We start from the raw sequence: 16,712 nt of genomic DNA on the forward strand, positions 1-16,712 counted from the left end.
CCAAAATCATTGCACAAGAATGAATTTTCCTTCTTGGAAAAGCACTTCTCCATTTTAGATGCTGACCGTACATGCCTGATTCATGCCTGACCATCCCTTTGGGTGAAACTCGACCAACTGCAGGTTCCTACCCCAATCTGCTGTGATGCAAGGCTTGGCCTGTTCTAGCAGCACCCTACTGAAACCTATGCTTATTTATTTACATTATTTTTAAATTTGTTGAGGTATAAAAGAAAACTTTTACGTATACTCGACATCCCTCTAAACCACAGGCACTCGTCTGTCAAAACAAGGTAACCAGCATGAAAGAGAAATATGTGGGAAACATATACCTACATATGTAACACAGCACATCGGTTCTTAAGGGGCCCCATGGTCACCACAAGAACCCTGTAAAAGGGTTAGAAAATTGGAAAGGAAAGCCTTTCACACCTGAGGTTCCCCGTCTTGGAGGTGGGGTTGAAGCATTCGTCCCGTGACAGGATGCGGTAGGAGAAGAAGCGGCCGTCCGGATCCAGCAGAGCCGCGATGGCGTGCGCATAGGGCCGTGCGCCGAAGGTGCAGATGTGCAGCTCGTACAGCTGCGACACCTGCTCCAGGAAGTGCTGCGTGCGGGGCCGCACCCGTGTGTGGTACCAGGGCGACTGGGGGCCGTACAGCTGGAAGTGGTGGACACCCTGCGCACACCACCAGAGGGAGGGAAGAAAACCGCTTGTCCCGTCTGTTTCGGCTAAGAAGCATTCACTGCCAAACCAGTGCTCTTTTGCTAGCGTACAGAGAAGGTTTTCAAAGGGTACACTTTGAAGGGTAAACCTACTTCAACAGAAATGGTTAAAATGCGCCAATTTTACACAGCCATGCACTGATAATGCCTCAGAGTCTGTCCGACCAAAGTATTAGAGACAAGCTTTTTTTCTGTGCTTGTCAGGCAAGAAGAAAAAAAAAAAGACTCAGTTTCCACTTTTGGTTGCGGCACGGGAATGTTCAGCCAATGCAGCATCACAACCAAATTCAACGCAGTTTCTGAAGGCAGAAATTTAACCTGGACTCTCCCATCATCATCATCCTCATCAGCCTGACTATACCCACTGCAGGGCGAAGGCCTTTCCCATATTCCTACAAGTGCCCCGGTTCTGTACTAGCTGCATCCACTTGACCCCTGCAAACTTTTTAACCTCATCCTCCCACCTAACTTTCTGCCGCCCCTTGCTACGCTTTCCTTCCCTTGGAATCCAGTTTGTTACCCTAAGCGACCATCGGCTATCCTCTCTTCGCACTACATGTCCTGCCCATGCCCATTTCTTCTTCTTGATTTCCACTAGAATGTAAGTAACTCCAGTTATTTCTCTGACCCACTCTGCACGTTTCCTATCTCTTAATGTTACCCCTACCATTTTAGGTTCCATAGGCTCTCCCACGTGACACCAACTGACCAGTGGAAAAGTGGAAGATGCTATGGTTATATGTGGGGATGAGGGAGGAGGGCTAGAAAAAGTGGAGGGGCTGTGGAAGATCTAGAAAAGGCATCACTTTACGAACTCATTGAGACATTAGTCTGCACCAGTTGCCCTCATGGAAACAGCAGGTACGGAGAGTTGAAGTTATGCTGCTACCTCATCAGTCGAACTGACGCTGACCACCACGAAGCTCACAAAAGCTGCAGCGCTACAAAAATGCGGTCACTTTTGGTTCTTGTGCACTGTTTTGCACATAAAACCACTGTTACACGAGGCACTTATCAAACTAAGCATTTGGCCTGTAGCAAGTGCTGCATGGGAAAGTCAACTTGACCAGCATTTGGGACACTTTCTCGCAGCCTGCAAAAATTCGAAACTGAAAATTCCACAAAGGTCTCCGAGACTACCTACGTTCTAGTAAGCGACCTCAGAACTGCTGTCTCGTTAGCCGCTAAACAGCCCTGCTCATATCTCCACTTCTGAGGAGATTTCAGTCTGCGCATTTTGCCCGCGCCATTTTACTGTAACAGGGTTCGGCTGTGTTGTAGAGATGGGTACCTTCATATCTGCCGGCACGTCGTCACTTGTGGTGTGGATGAGCGTCTGGTCCAGGTCGACGAGAAGCACCAGCTTTCGCAACTTTCGCAGCCGCTCTTCGTCAGCTTTGCCCAGCTGGTGTGCTTGCTGCAAAAAGTGTGCCTCAGTTCACGAGACTACAAAAAAGGCTTCCAAACTGAGGCATTACACTGTGTTATATGAGGTATTTTGCTCTGCCAACCACTTCTTAAATGGTATGAATTTAAACTGAGTCCTGTAGGAGGCAGACCAGTGGACAGAAAAAAAAAATTCTAGAGGGCACTTTGGACCACTTAAGTGTGATGAAGCGAATATCATCATAGCTCAGTGGATTGTAGCCCTTCATTATAGCACCTCTATCTCCCTCTCTTCTTTCTCTCCCCCCTTCCTACCTTCCTTTATGGCGTAGTATGTGTCCGCGGAGAATTGTGACAGATACTGTGCCTTTTCTATCCTGTAAATCAATTTGAAATGCTACTGACGCTCGTTGCAATAAAGCCTCCTAGACATTTGGGTCTGCTTCTGTTTGCTATGTGGTGCGGCGTTCGAGGAAGCGGCAAATGAAACGCGTCGCATGGATGTCTGGATCGGACGCCTGGCGGGGTCAGCTTCGTATATGCATGAATTGCCTGGTGACATCATGACCTGTCGTGACGGTACATAGCGCGCCCCTAGTCGAACACAACCAGCATTTCATTGAAGGCATCAAAGTTCACCGGCGTTCTATAATTCATTTACAAGAAAGGAAAGGCGCACATCTGCCACTCGCAGACTCCCACTATCATCCTCACGGTAGACAAGAATTATGAAGAGCGTTTCACGATCCGGGGCGTGGCGCAGTTAATAAAGTGCTGGACCGGGGATACAAGAGATAGAGGTTCAATTCCAGCTGGAGAAAAGGTTTATTCATATATTTTTCACTCTCGAAAGCGTGACATCTCTGCTGGCAACCTTCAGTCGACAATGATGAGTCATTAAAGACTTTTGCCTTAAAACATGCATCATATCCAGTTCCACATTATAAGCGGTTACATTGTAAGAGGTCAGCGCTGTATAGTCTCCTTATGGGAGCACAGTATCGCACTTTCGCCCCTATACCAGCATGCAACCTATGCCAAATAGGTTTCAGGCTGCGAGTTCACTCAGTCAAAGAAGGGCTCTGTAGTGATAGTTTAGAATTTTCAAAGCCTGTCATATTCAGCATCTCTGCGGTAATCCATGGGAGAACTTTTTCACCGTTTCCAGCTATTCAGCAGGGAACCGAGAGGCAGGCACATAGACTGAGGTTGCTCGGATGGCTCAAGTTAGGCCTGACCATCATGCTATTTAGCATTTAGACCATCCTTGATAAACTTGAGACCATCCTTGAGCAGACACACCAAAACTTTGAAATTAATGTCCTACACATCCATTCCAAAGACACAGCATATAGCTAAAATTTTGCACCCCTACTAAGGTGACCACAAGTGTCCACAAAGGCCAGAAAAGTCCCCACAAAATGAAAAGGTAAGGCATCTGCAGTTGCGTTACCTCAGGTTTGACTGAAGCCGGTGAATGAGCGATCCAATTTGATGTGCCTCAAAAACTGTATACACATGCTGTGTATTGCGAGGCTAGGAACAGCCCACAGACTCATCCTGCCCACGAGAAAGGCGGCAGTTTCCAAGTGGTGCATTTATTTTTGCAGTTACCAAAACTTGTTCGATACTGAAGTACAAAGTATCAAATTTTGGAGGAGAAGTTTGTCTTCCATTGGTATTATTTTCAATCTAGTAACCCATGAAGCTATGAAAGAATATCTGTTCAAGAAATTTACAAGAAGAAAAAGCTTTTCACAAGTAAAACACACGAAAGCTGAAATCGTCCAGCTGAAATAGCTGCATAACAATGGCAAAACACCTTGACGAAAATGACAGTACACAGCTGTCAGACGGAATGGGGGAAAAGATAGACACTCATAATAACCAGGCCTCACGGCTGATTTCCAAGGCATTAACACAAACTGCATGGCGGAAAATATGTACACAAGAACTGGCGTGTTTCTTAATCTGTGACGACATATGATAATTCTCAAATAGTGATTAATCCTTTTTTATCTGCTTGCATTACTTCCTTTACAATGCTGCCTTCTTTGTTGCAATAAATTGTTTGGTTACTGTCAGTGTAACGCCTTTTCTCTCGTCCTGTCTGTTAGCGTTGTACCAATGTTCCTGCCAAGCAAAGTTCTTTAATTATGACCTTATAATGATTACATTAAGCTCAAAGAAAAATGTTCCGAGTGCAGAATTATGAGGATTAAGCAGTAATCAAAAGATGCAATGCCCCCACTAGAACAAAAAAATAAATATGACTGCATTGCAGGGCAATGAACGAAACGTACAAGGTGTGGAGGTTGCCATGAGGGGGTCAAATACAAAAGTGAATGAATACATAAACCAAAGCCTTATAAATGCATGCAATCAGCTTATGCCACCCAAACAGGACTCACCTCCTGGGTTACACGAAGTTCAGGTACATTGTGGATCATGCTGACAGAGGCCACGTCCGCTGATGCCGGCACCGATTCCCCAAGCCTGAGGAAAGAGATAGAGACCTAAATAATGGCAAACACACTCATGACAGCTGAAATCTCCAAGAGCGGTTTCTTACATGCCGATATGTTCTAGTTACAGCTACCAAATCCTCGGTCATCACTTGCAATGTTCTACTCTGGAACCCTAAGTTGACCTTTCGAATAAGCTAGCATGAAAGGCTACAAGCACTGATGCCCTGTTGTTATATCGTCATTCCTTTCAGGCCGGCAATCATGCTGTTGCACAGATCTGTGCGGTATAGGACATCCAGCGCTAAAATGGTAAAAGCCCCCACAGGACTAGCTCAATGCAAAGGTCTATCCTTGATGCTCGTCGTCGGCCAGACTATAACTACTCGAGCAAACGCCTCTCCCATATTCCTTCAATTAACCCAGTCCTATAGTAGCCGCATACACTTGACCCCCACACACATCCTAATCTCATCCACCCACATAACTTCATGCTGCCCCCTGCCACGCTTCCCTTCCCTTGGAACCCTATTTGTTTCCTTAGCAACCATCGGGTATCCTGTCTTCACACTACATGTCCTGCCCATACCTATTTCTTTTCCATGATTTTGACTAGAATGCCATTACTCGAGTTTGTTCCCTAACCCACTCTGCACACTTCCTGTCTCTTTTAACGTTACACGAACCATTTTCCCATCATTTCATGTCATTTTATCACCTGCACCTTCTACCACTTGTTTTCTTCACCTGACTTGCTTTACAATGTAGACAATTAACATGACATGAAACACAAATTTTTAGATTCTGTAAGATCCATTGTGAGCTTCTTGTCTGGACTCTCCGTCGAGTAAAGAGTGGTGTGTTGACAGGGCTGCCTTCCACCATTTGCTTACTGCCTCAAGTCAGCCCCACACTCGGCACAAAGGTCCTTCATCACCACGGGGTGCGTGCACAGGGCCAGCTCGAACAGCACGTCCCTGAAAAACAGCAGCGTGAGACACTCATCAGTACACCCTCTAGAAAATTGCTGCCAGTGTTTCTCTCTGAGTCTGACCTCTCAGTTTGTTTTTGGCACCACAAACCCTCATTTCAGTGCTGTGTGTACCTTCAGGTTTCAGTCAGATCAGCATACCACAACTAAATGTTATCGTCAATTCCTACCCAATGAGCTTTAACCCTGCAGATTTTCCAACCTCATCTGCCCTCTTTTTGTCACCTCGTATCGTCACAAAACGAATGAGTATTTATTGACGCGGGTTTTTCGTTTATTTTCACCTACACATCTCAAACAGTTAGGTTTGGCCAGGTAACGTTTGGCTTGTTGTCGTGCACTGAATTAACATCTGCTTCGCCTAAACATAAATCCAAATACAGTCAATTCTTCCTAGGGATGTTTACCATTCCGCCTTAACGGAAAAATACGCCAGCTGCACGAGCTACGTCCAGTAAATGCATACCGATTTGCTGTTGCCTGCTACTTTTAACTGTTTCATCAGAAGCGGTCAGGCTTTTCGCCATGACGGAACACTAGTGACAATTCCTGCCCCATCTGGATGCAAATAAGACAAACTTTTGTTCTGTCTGAATGGTACCGTACCTGCAGGCTTGCAAAGTTCTGCGCCGGCTAGACGCCAGCGTACAGTACTGCTACACGCGCGTGGACAATTTATCAGACTGAAAAACAAGATAAAAAAAAGGTCTAGGTAAATTCCATACAGTATTCATTGCTCTGAATGGCCCAAGGTTTCATTGAACGCTAGACGCACTGTTGACGCCACAGAAAAATGTTCGAATAAGCGCGCGCGCCCGCGCGCACACCGCCAATTTGAATCGCCGGCTTACACCATGGCGTGAATTACTGGGTAGAAAAAAAGAAAACGCCGATACGACATTCCGGCAGAGCATGATCATTACACAAGTGAAAAGAATTCGCGCAGATTGCCACGATTGCGCGCCTTCGTACCCGGGGTTCGCAACGGCCCCTTCGGGGGTAACCAGCGCGTCGACGGTGCCGTCGCATTCGGACTTCAGCTTGCATAGCTCGCCGGCATCGGTGTCTCCGTCCACGTTCTTGTACAGCAGCAGGCCGGTACCGTGCGAAATGCGGCTGCCCGGCTGAATCTTCCATTTGACGATTCTGATCGGAGTTCGTCCCGTGTGCCGACACGAGGCGGCCATTGCGATTGATCAAGCAGTGACGGTCCCGCGGCAAAATTGCAAATGCGACATCACATTTAGGTACCTTTCTTATTGCGCTATGCGATTGTTTTGACTTAAATATAAAGCAAAGTTAACATTATTAGTCATCTGCATTGATGAGCAACGCATTCAGTCCGAAGGTATTTTCGTTGCCATGGTTTTTCAGAAAACGTTCGGCCAGCGCTTCAAAACATGTAAAGCATGGCCTCCGAGATCAACCCCCAACCTCCGCGGCGGCAGTTTTGATTATATGGAATTGCTTAAAGCGTTTTGGCCTTTCTCGAGATTAATAACGCATTAGCTGCTCGTCCATGCTACGGTATCCATGCACAGTCTGCTAATGCATCCCTTGTACAGCAACATGCTGAATGATTTCCGGGGAAATCGCTGAGGCTGCAGGCACATCATGCGATTAGGTAAACAAATGTGTCAACTGACCCGCCCATCGCTATAACAGATAATGAGGTTAGATTTCTTGAACATGACATGTGTACTGGGTTGTCATGACTTGGTGTTTGGTATTTTTTAAGAGTGTGGTTTGGTGCGGCTTGGCTTAATTGGGTCTTTATTGTGTGTTTCATTCAATAACCCCAGTTGCGAGTAAGCATGAAGGTCCTCCCCTGATGGGGCTGGGACAGGTAGGTCACCGGCGCTCGCGGCGGGGGTATAGTGCCTAGCCTGCCACCGAATTTTTATCTGTTGCAGGCCGTCATTGCACCCGCCACCGTGTCTGTGGTGGACGGCGGCTGTTGTTGCGGCGCGTGTCTTTCTCACTCTATTTTCTCTTCTGTCCACGTTTCGATGGAGGCGAAATGAAGAGGCGTCGTGTGCTGTGCGATGTCAGCGCACGTTAAAGATCCCCAGGTGGTCGAAATTATTCCGTAGCCCTCCACTACGGCTCCTCTTTCTCTTTCCACTTTCACTCCCATCTTCCTCCCTTCCCTTACGGCGCGGTTGCGGTGTCCACAGAAAAACAAGTGAGAGTTACCGCGCCTTTCCCTTCCTATAAATAAATCAGTTTTTTTTTTTAATCCGCAGAGAACAAGTGAGACAGTTACCGCGTCTTTCCCTTCCTATATATAAATCAATCAATCTCTTCTGTCCACGAGGCAGCGGAGGTGGCTCAGCAACAGAGCCAGTAGCAGGCTCGTGCATTTTCGTTTCCTTCTTTCTACAGCCACAACAGGTGGCTCAGCTACAGAGCCAGTAGCAGGACCGTGTATTTTTTTTCCCCTTCTTCCTACAGCAGACACCGCTTACAAATACATTGGACGGTTTATTTTACGAATAACTTGTATCCTGGACGAGTCACATCAAATGCTAATCATATGCTGGGTTACCTACGCCGTAATTTTTCCAATCCACCATCAATCCTTAAATTGCTGCCTTTAAATGCGCTAGAAACTTGAGCACACATCACCTGTATGAAATCCCGCTCACGTCACTCGACTAACGAATTTATTTGAACTCGTGCAAAACAATTCCACTGGTTTATTTTTTCTTTCGATTATTAAAGAACAACTAGTACATCAGCCATCCTCTAGTGGTAAACTTTCGCGCCTATATAGCATTATTTTATAAACTTCCGTCATCCCATACTACGCACTGCAGTGAACTAATAATTCTTGAACCGCTCGATCATTCACATCGCATATGATTACATTCACGAAGTAGGACTCGATCACTGCAGCCAAATCATTTTTTTAATCATTTATTCCTTGTACATGTACCTTACCGTTAATCTTGTTCGCAGCTGTTTCGCTAACAGTGCGTGATTAGGCGAAACTTTATTATGCAACATTTTACTTTATATTTTTCAACAACCACTTCCCCCTGCAATGCCTTTGGCCCTGAAAGCAAATAAATAAATAAATGCAGCACAACAGCGCATGTTTGACAGAAAAAAAAATGCTGAATTTTCTACTCGCTGTTCGCCACTTTGGTCGGGACCCGACCGAAGCCGACTTTCTAATGAACAGCTCGGCCTGGGTACAGTGCCTAGGGCACTGTAGCCTGGGCCCGCATTTTCAGTTTGCGTCGTAATCAATGTGTCGCTATCTCACGTGACCTCGAGTCATCTGGCTGGTCGAAACGCCGGAACCAGATGTTGCCATTACGGAACCGGAAGAGGTGGTAACATCATGTTTCGGCGTTTCACCAATCAGATGACTAGGAGACGGAAATATAGCGGTACTTCGATAATAAATAATAATAGGCGGTTGAAAGGAAGGGAAAGGAGCCGTATCTGTCACACTTGTCGCTGTGGACACCTGAACCGCGCCGTAAGGGAAGGAAGGTGGGAATGAAAGGGGAGCGGTAGTGGAGGGCTACGGAGTAATTGCGACCACCTGGGGATCTTCGCACAGCACACGGACGCCTTTTCGTTTCGCCTCCATCGAAACGCAGCCGCCGACGGTCGAGATCGAACCAGGGTACCCCGGCACAGTAGTCGGGCATCCAGGAAGGCACGAACGGGAACCAGATCTGCTGGGCCAGCCACACTGTGAGGACTGCGGCCGCTATATTTAGCAGGCCGACGCCATTTTATGGAGCCCTATATTAAGGCAGTTGCTCTCCTTCGTTCAATCCCTCCATCCTCAGACAGATACTGTGGAGTGCCTTTCTTCGAGATCAGTGTATCTCAAATATGGGTCCACGGTCCACACACACACACACACAGCCCGCCGGAGTGGCGCATTGGTTACGGCGCTCGACTACTGTGCCCAAAGAAGCGGGTTCGAATCCCGGCCTCGGTGGCCGCTTTTCGATGGAAGCGAAAAGCAAGGCGCCCGTGTGCTGTGCGATGTCAGTGCACGTTAAAGAACCCCAGGTGGTGGAAATTTTCGGAGTCCTCCACTACGGCGTCTATAATAGGCTGAGTCGCTTTGGGACGTTAAACCCCACAAACCAAACCAAACCAAACACAAAAAAGGTCGCGCTATAGCTCTAACCTGCCTCACTTTTTCAGGGTTTTAAGCACGGAGGGTCAACGCCGACGTTAGTTTCTCGAAGCGAACGACATGCGAGGAGTGCAGTAACGAAGATAAAAAATCGGCGAAACCCGAGATTGGGCTGCACTGTTGGACGGGGTTGCCATGCAAAACGTCTCGGGAGTCGGGCGAGCAGTGTTGGGAGGAGTTGGAACCCTTCCAGCGGCATGCGTACCGGCACCGGACCAAGATACCCCCCCCGCCCCCCCCCCCCCCCCCCCCCCCCCCCCCCCTCGGTTTTAAGAAGTCCCCCACCACTTCAACTGGTACATGAGGTGTCCCCAACACAACACCAACTGATAACCAGTGTTCTAGCTAGACCAATTTAGAATTTCGCTTACAAACGTAGAAACCGCGGCAGGCAACTAATTATCACACGGCTGTGTTCGTAACTGTTACAGCATGAAATAAATCGATGAAATGAGCATTAAAACCAGGCTTATAGCAACAGAACTATCGCTCGACATTCGGTTCAGCAGTGTTGAACATCGCTTTTTTTTTTGTTCCTCGAGAAAGAAAGCCGCGCGGTGGTTACGAAAGCCAGATGTTATCTGAAGGAGACGCGAACTTTTTTACACAGTAATATCGGAAACCGAAACGAGTTCACATTGTTCATCTTATCTGAGAAATAATTGTAACAAAGTTCATTATCGGGAGATTATTGCGTGCTGCCGCTTGTAGCGGACATGGACATTGTCAAGCTCCCCGAAAATGGGAGCGATGGAAGCTAACCGCATTAATTCCAAGTAGTTGGGACAGCGAAACTGCTTGAATTAATCGGGTTTTCGAATTGCCCAAAGCGAAAATATCAGGTTCAGTCGGAAACATCAATTGCTAGAAGGCGCCCTGCATAACCAACGCTTCGTCCCGTCGCTGTATTCTAGAGGTGGAGACAAGAGATGGGGAAAGATTCTTTTCACAATTTTCTCCATTGTTTTTAATGTTGCTTCCCAGCTCTTTTTCCTGGCGAAGCTGGCTTCCCAATGCAAAATCAAATGCAGACCTAAAATGGCCCCAGCAGGCGGCAGAGAATTTTTCTACAGGGAAGATTTACTGCATCTCATCAGGCTGAACAGTTCAAGACTCTAGACAAAGCAGAATAAAAATCCGCGGACAATTTGGCAACAAAAGTGATCAAGGGCAAAAGCCAGAGTGCTGCATTATGCTCAGAGATTTTACTCGGTGTGCAGCATTAATTACGCATCTGCCACTGATTAGTAATTATTCAATTAGACGTTCATTAATAAGTGGTTACTAATATCCATATGGACATTTATGGATACTGATTACACAATTCTCACTTGGTAATTAGTCTAGTAATCAACCTTATGAGTAATTAAGCATTGACTGGCATATGACTAAGTATGCATTCATGCATACTGTACCCCTGTGTGGAAGGTATTAGCTCATTACAAAACTGTCACTGTTTAGTAATTGACAATTAAAAAATTCATTTATTGCACAACAACAACTAATGAATAAGTAATCATTGGCAGAAGGCCATATAGGGCACACATTCGGGCATACTGTGGTGGTGCTCTGGGACTGGTCGAGACCTTCATGACGTCTCAACCAGAGTCGCTGCAAGACTTTCCGAGACACAGCTATAAAGGCTTTTGCCTTTATTAGCCCCCTTCTCCGAGCAAAGCCCAAGAGTCTACTCATCTTGTGGTCCAGCTGTTAATGCATTATTGCTTTCACATGTCTTGGCATTACTGCCTGTCAATTTCATGAGGGAGAAGTGGTTGCAAACAGATGCAGTCAAGTGATGCACTTTACTGCCAGGACTGATGAATGAATGACTCTTCAAATGCATTGGAATGTGATGCACTTTATTCCAATCTTTTTCTGCCATTTATTTATTGTGAAGACCAGACTTTTGAGAAACACTATGACCCGTCGCTTTACGAAACTACTGCTACATATGCAAGAAGGTGTGTGTATGGTGGTGACGTGATAATATACATGAAACACACTCACTGAATAACACTGAACCACAGTGGTTGGTAGCAGCCCCCTGCTCGGGTGACTCGCTTGTACACCAAGGTGAGATACACAGCGGCATAAACCCAAAATTAAAAAAATCATGGAGAACAATAACTCTCTGCAAAGGTCTTGCTATGCAGCACCATCAAGTTCCAACACAGGAGTTTACAGGGCAATAAACTGTAGAGAACCAAAACGCACAAAGCTGCTTTGCGTCTGTCGCATGTGGCAGTGGTCGACGAAAAGTTTTCTGAACAAAGCAATGTGAGCACACACACCTGCAGGTTTAAAGCATCCTTGTGCACCAGCTCTTCAGAGTGCACGTAACCAAGCCCACTCCTTGGCCATGTAGCAAACCGCCTTAAATGAGCAGCTTCAACCACGACCAACAGTCAACTTTAGACCATTCCCAACATGTTGCACAAGGACACCTCCAACCTTGAACATGGTGTGTAGAAAGAATAAAGCTGGCTTTGCTTTTGAACAACCTGCAACACTTAAGTACGTGTTCTATGCATGTTTGGAGAGGAAGGGGGAGGGTACGGTCAGTTATGTGCTGAAGACAGAGGCCTACTCTCGGCCCCATAATCCCAACACTGGCTTTCAACTGTAACCAGTTTCCACCACCTTCCTCGTCAACTGGTTGTGCACGTGATGAGAATTTGCCATGTGCAATGATAGCTCTTTGTAGCACAACAGGCCGCACAGTACCAGTCAATGCAAGAACACTTCACAATGATGCGAACAATGTAATGGAGAAGAGCAAATAATTAAAAGAAAAGGCAGACGTGGGAAAAGGTACACCGCCAAGCTGTAAAGGAAAGAATTATTCAGAGACAGAAGAAGTGGTATTTAGCGAGAAAAAAAAAAAGTCACTGCACGCGACACCAAAGATGCCTGGCATATTGGAAAACGGTCCACATGCACTGTCATGCTCCACGCTGCACTGTGTAACGTCCCTGCTAGGCTGACAGTGCACCACCTTGAGACAACCAGGCTCCCTGGCAATACACACATTGGACACCGGTAGCAGTGTGCCCATAAGGACTTCTCCACACCACACACACGGGCCGATTGCGCACAGGTACGATCCCAACGCAGCAGCAGGACAGGCAGCGGTCGTTTTCCTCGACGGGTATAGCTGGACGAGACAGAGAGGCGGGGGAGAGCACACGCGCACAATGAAAATGATGTGGTAGAGCAGGGACAGCGAGCGGGACGAAGAGAGAGGAGTGCGTGTGTCCCTGAAGTGGTGGCGGTGCATCTAGGCGCGCTCTCCACGGATCCGTCTGGCCAGCTGGATGTCCTTTGGCATAATGGTCACCCGTTTGGCATGGATAGCACACAAGTTGGTGTCTTCAAACAGTCCAACCAGGTACGCCTCACTGGCCTCCTGCAAAGGGGGGGTGTGCAAAAAGATGGCTCACAATGTGGAACGCCCCCAAACTGACTTGGCTATCAGGGACGACACAAGTTCAGGTTAATTAGGAAACCTGCTAGTTAATGTGTAGCAACACCCCGCAGGACTCAGAAATGGGGCCAGCAGCAAACCAAGTTGTGATACAGAGAAGTGAACAGTGCTATCACAGCAAGAACCACAGGCCTGCATGATATACGACTATTTTGTTTCACACTATACCGACTTCATATTCCTGTAACTCCCTTTTATCTTTCACATTTATACCTCCCCTTCCTCCCCCGCATTGGTCGTGGTGCATGAATGGTGCAGTTTCTGGCAGTGCTCACCGAAACTTTCTGCAGAGACACGAAGTAATTTCAGAGTGCTGCAAAGCCCCTGTCAACACTGCTGAACACCATAATGCATCATGCAGGCCTTTTGCCGTGAGGCCATGAAATGGCACGTGGTAATGCTAAGCATCGTACAGAGGCATGTCCACAGAATTTTACTGCAGTCGTCGGCAAAGTCCCACTAGTTCTGCATCAAGCCTGCACACTATGTGAAGTCTCTGCACTCACACCACAGTTTTGTCCTGAAAAGGTCCCAATATTGGGCAGGATATCAAACCAATTTTATTTAGACTTCTGAAGCTATCTGATAAATTTTTATTTTTCAATCCTCTACACAGGTCACACAATTAGGCTCAAAAACTGAATGCTCTGCAGTTAGCTCCAGAATGATTCCGTTCTTTGATGATCGGTTTGAAAAGGTGTAGTTATTTCGTTGTTCCATGAAGACTTCTTTACTCTCAGCTATGTCGCCTGGCTGTACTTTAGCATGACCCACGACACATGCATCGGCTCTCTCGTTGCTGCCGATTCCAACATAACTTGCTACCCAACATTTTACTGAACATACCTGTGTTTCTGCAGCTATTATGTACTATGTTTCCAATTAAAGGCTCTGTGGCATTTCTATGGTGTAATGCTGTCATAACGCCGAGTGTATAAATGATGTGGTTTTTGCCTGCCGAAGAAATAGCTTGACACTTGGCAACGTAAGCCGATGAGCGCACATAATTACCCCCCCCCCCCCCCTCATTTCTCTTGTATTACACTAATTCCAACGCGTAAGATGTCTGAATACTTTGTAATCTCGCGTGTCTAGAAGAATGAGTCTAACCTGCAGGGCACCAATGGCGGCGCTCTGGAAGCGGAGGTCCGTTTTGAAGTCCTGTGCGATTTCACGCACAAGGCGCTGGAAGGGGAGCTTGCGGATGAGCAACTCCGTTGACTTCTGGTAGCGACGAATTTCACGCAAGGCCACGGTACCAGGACGGTAACGGTGGGGCTTCTTGACTCCGCCCGTTGAAGGGGCGCTCTTGCGGGCAGCCTTTGTGGCCAGCTGCTTACGTGGGGCTTTGCCACCGGTAGACTTACGAGCGGTCTGCTTAGTACGGGCCATTGCTGATCGGGAGAAGTGTCACCTGCAAAACAAACGCACCCAACACGTGTTAGGAACCACGCAGCAATTCCTCAACGGGGGTCGTGACAATTTAGGAGCACAGGTTTAACGTCCCGACATCTACGAAGGTTCGCCCGCTGGAAGGCTTCGGAAATTTCAACTAATTTTGCATGTTGCAGCAGTGTGCATTGCCCACGACTGTGTCACTGTCCAGATCGTGGAAATGCGACAAGATACACGCATGTGCAACAAGTCTAGATACACACGCGCCTAACCCGAAGACTCAGTATCTATCCCCCCCCCCCCCCCCCCCCCCCCCCCCCTGCAACAAGGATTAGTAAGACCAAGTGCAGAAGTCACAAAAAGTGGACCAGGCGTCAACAAAGGATTACCTAGTCGGGCCCTTACAGCACGGAGCCGAACTTCCCTCTGAAGGGAGCTGGAAGCCGGCGCGCTACGCCGTTAGTTAGCTACGCGCGGGCGGCCGATTCCCGCCAACTAAAATAAGAGGCATTTCCGAACACAGCTCCAATATTCACAACGTGCTCAAATGGAGAGCGCGGGGAAGCGAGATGACCGGCACAACGAGCTCTGGCGCAAAATTTAGCCGCCCGCCTTCAGAATACGCGGGAGCGAGCGAAGCCTGGCCACAGGCGACGATAGGGGGTTAAGTTAGGCCTAGCGGACCTGCCATCGGCTAAGACGAGGCTTGCTAAACCGGATGAAATGGATGCCTTAAGGGCTGCAAACTGGAAACGAGTCTCGTTCGACTATCCCTTAGTCGGCTCTCGTGAGGTGATGTGCAAAGGCAGCAACTCACCGCGGCAGCTGCAGGATGCTAGGGCCAAAAACGAGAGCCGACGACGCGAATGCGAAGAACGAGCCGAAAGTAGCTTTGTTTCAAAATGGCTGCCTCGGGTATTTTTGAGAGAGCGGGAACAATGAACACGACCCCGCCACAGCTAGGGCAGACGTGGCAGCAACGCGGGCATATCGCAGTCAGCTTGCGCTTCACCACGCGACAACGAAAACGTGGAAATAGAAGCGCAGGTTCGTACACACGAAAGACTCCACAAACCTGATGCCAAAAATCCGAAGAACTTTCACGTCGAGACTCGTAGCAGCGCTAAACACAACACAACAAGCAGGCGTGCACACCAGACCGGACAGTTGCAATGATGGGGGAGTGAGAAAACCGCTCCAAAATAAACAAAGGTAAAAAATCAGCATGACACAGAAACGACGTCATCGCCTCTGAACATCGCTACTGGCCGAATCTGACGTCATGTCTCTTTCTATTGGCTCCGACAAGCTGGCTTGCCATTGGCCGTTTCATTGACCGCGGGAGATAGTGATTGGTCCCTCCAGGAGCCTTGTGGATGTCGAAAATGGTCGCATTTTGGAAAGCCTGGCATCGGTTAGGCTAGTTTTTTTGGCAATGAACGAAGTCTGGCCATTTGAAACGTACAACACAGACACTGAATGTTGCAGAAAGCTGTTACTTTTAATAAGAACCCAGTTGGTAACCGTTTGACTAACGCGTCGAGACTTTGTTTTACCTACTTCCGCAAGTGGTCAACGGCAACCACGCCGGTTTGAATGTGACAAAGAGCAATAAACTGCACATTTTAACAAACCTATGCACAGACACTTGTCTAGATAGCTCTGATTTGCGTCAGAAATGAACGTAGAACATCGTTACTTATGAGGGCTGAACTAAGCTCTCCCTGCGCAAGCAAAACAGCCACTCACACAAACCTGACTGCAAGGCAGATTTGAAAAGTAACATACACGCCACTTGCCGGATGCCGACAGGTTCGACTTACCTTAGCCGGAACGCACCTTGAAACTATCCAAGCTGTGCAAGCAACTAGAAATTCAGTCCAGCAGCAGCGTAACTGAAATTCGAAGAAAAGCTACTCGATAACTCGGATGACAAAAAACACAACGCACAGTGAACCCTGCCCGGTAAACTAGGTCAAATCGACACACCCGCCATCTAGGATACACCCATTTATACTTTCGGTTTAATTTAATAAAAATAAAGAATGTATTCAGATATAGTTATAACAATAAAGCGTATATTGTATTCACTTTTT

General features: G+C 47.4%; 2 protein-coding genes across 5 annotated transcripts in view; both read right to left on the reverse strand.

Moving 5' to 3' along the window:
* The window catches only part of LOC146188494 (RNA polymerase II subunit A C-terminal domain phosphatase-like), a 45,031-nt gene extending 38,250 nt beyond the window's left edge, over positions 1-6,781 (reverse strand). For both annotated transcript variants that reach the window (XM_084603797.1, XM_084603798.1), the window contains exons 1-5: positions 6,539-6,781; positions 5,469-5,552; positions 4,522-4,606; positions 2,016-2,141; positions 433-677 (exon numbers count right to left, since the gene is read on the reverse strand). In XM_084603797.1, coding sequence (XP_084459923.1) covers positions 433-677; positions 2,016-2,141; positions 4,522-4,606; positions 5,469-5,552; positions 6,539-6,753 — 755 coding nt within the window. In that variant the 5' untranslated portion in view covers positions 6,754-6,781. The remainder of the gene's footprint in view (positions 1-432; positions 678-2,015; positions 2,142-4,521; positions 4,607-5,468; positions 5,553-6,538) is intronic.
* Positions 6,782-11,575: 4,794 nt separating this feature from the next.
* LOC146188495 (histone H3.3A) lies at positions 11,576-16,618 on the reverse strand. 3 transcript variants are annotated; one of them, XM_084603802.1, is made up of 3 exons: positions 16,440-16,618; positions 14,332-14,635; positions 11,576-13,143 (listed from the first exon to the last, which is right to left on the reverse strand). In XM_084603802.1, the coding sequence occupies exons 2-3, from the start codon at positions 14,611-14,613 to the stop codon at positions 13,015-13,017; spliced, it is 411 nt and encodes a 136-aa protein (XP_084459928.1). In that variant the 5' UTR covers positions 14,614-14,635; positions 16,440-16,618; the 3' UTR covers positions 11,576-13,014. The 3 variants fall into 3 exon arrangements, with proteins under 3 accessions (XP_084459928.1, XP_084459929.1, XP_084459930.1); XM_084603803.1 differs by lacking the exon at positions 16,440-16,618 and adding an exon at positions 15,692-15,844; XM_084603804.1 differs by lacking the exon at positions 16,440-16,618 and adding an exon at positions 15,434-15,576.
* Between the last annotated feature and the right edge of the window lie 94 nt (positions 16,619-16,712).

Source organism: Amblyomma maculatum, chromosome 5, assembly GCF_055883805.1.
Source record: "Amblyomma maculatum isolate TAMU_Amacu chromosome 5, ASM5588380v1, whole genome shotgun sequence".
NCBI classification, from domain to species: domain Eukaryota; kingdom Metazoa; phylum Arthropoda; class Arachnida; order Ixodida; family Ixodidae; genus Amblyomma; species Amblyomma maculatum.

Bases quoted from the DNA above. Each gene is read 5' to 3' on its own strand.
- LOC146188495 (XM_084603802.1), bottom strand. From the start codon at position 14,613: ATGGCCCGTACTAAGCAGACCGCTCGTAAGTCTACCGGTGGCAAAGCC. The intron at 13,144-14,331 runs GTTAGACTCATT...CCCCCTTTGCAG, and splicing joins CCGCCATTGGTGCCCTGCAG to GAGGCCAGTGAGGCGTACCT.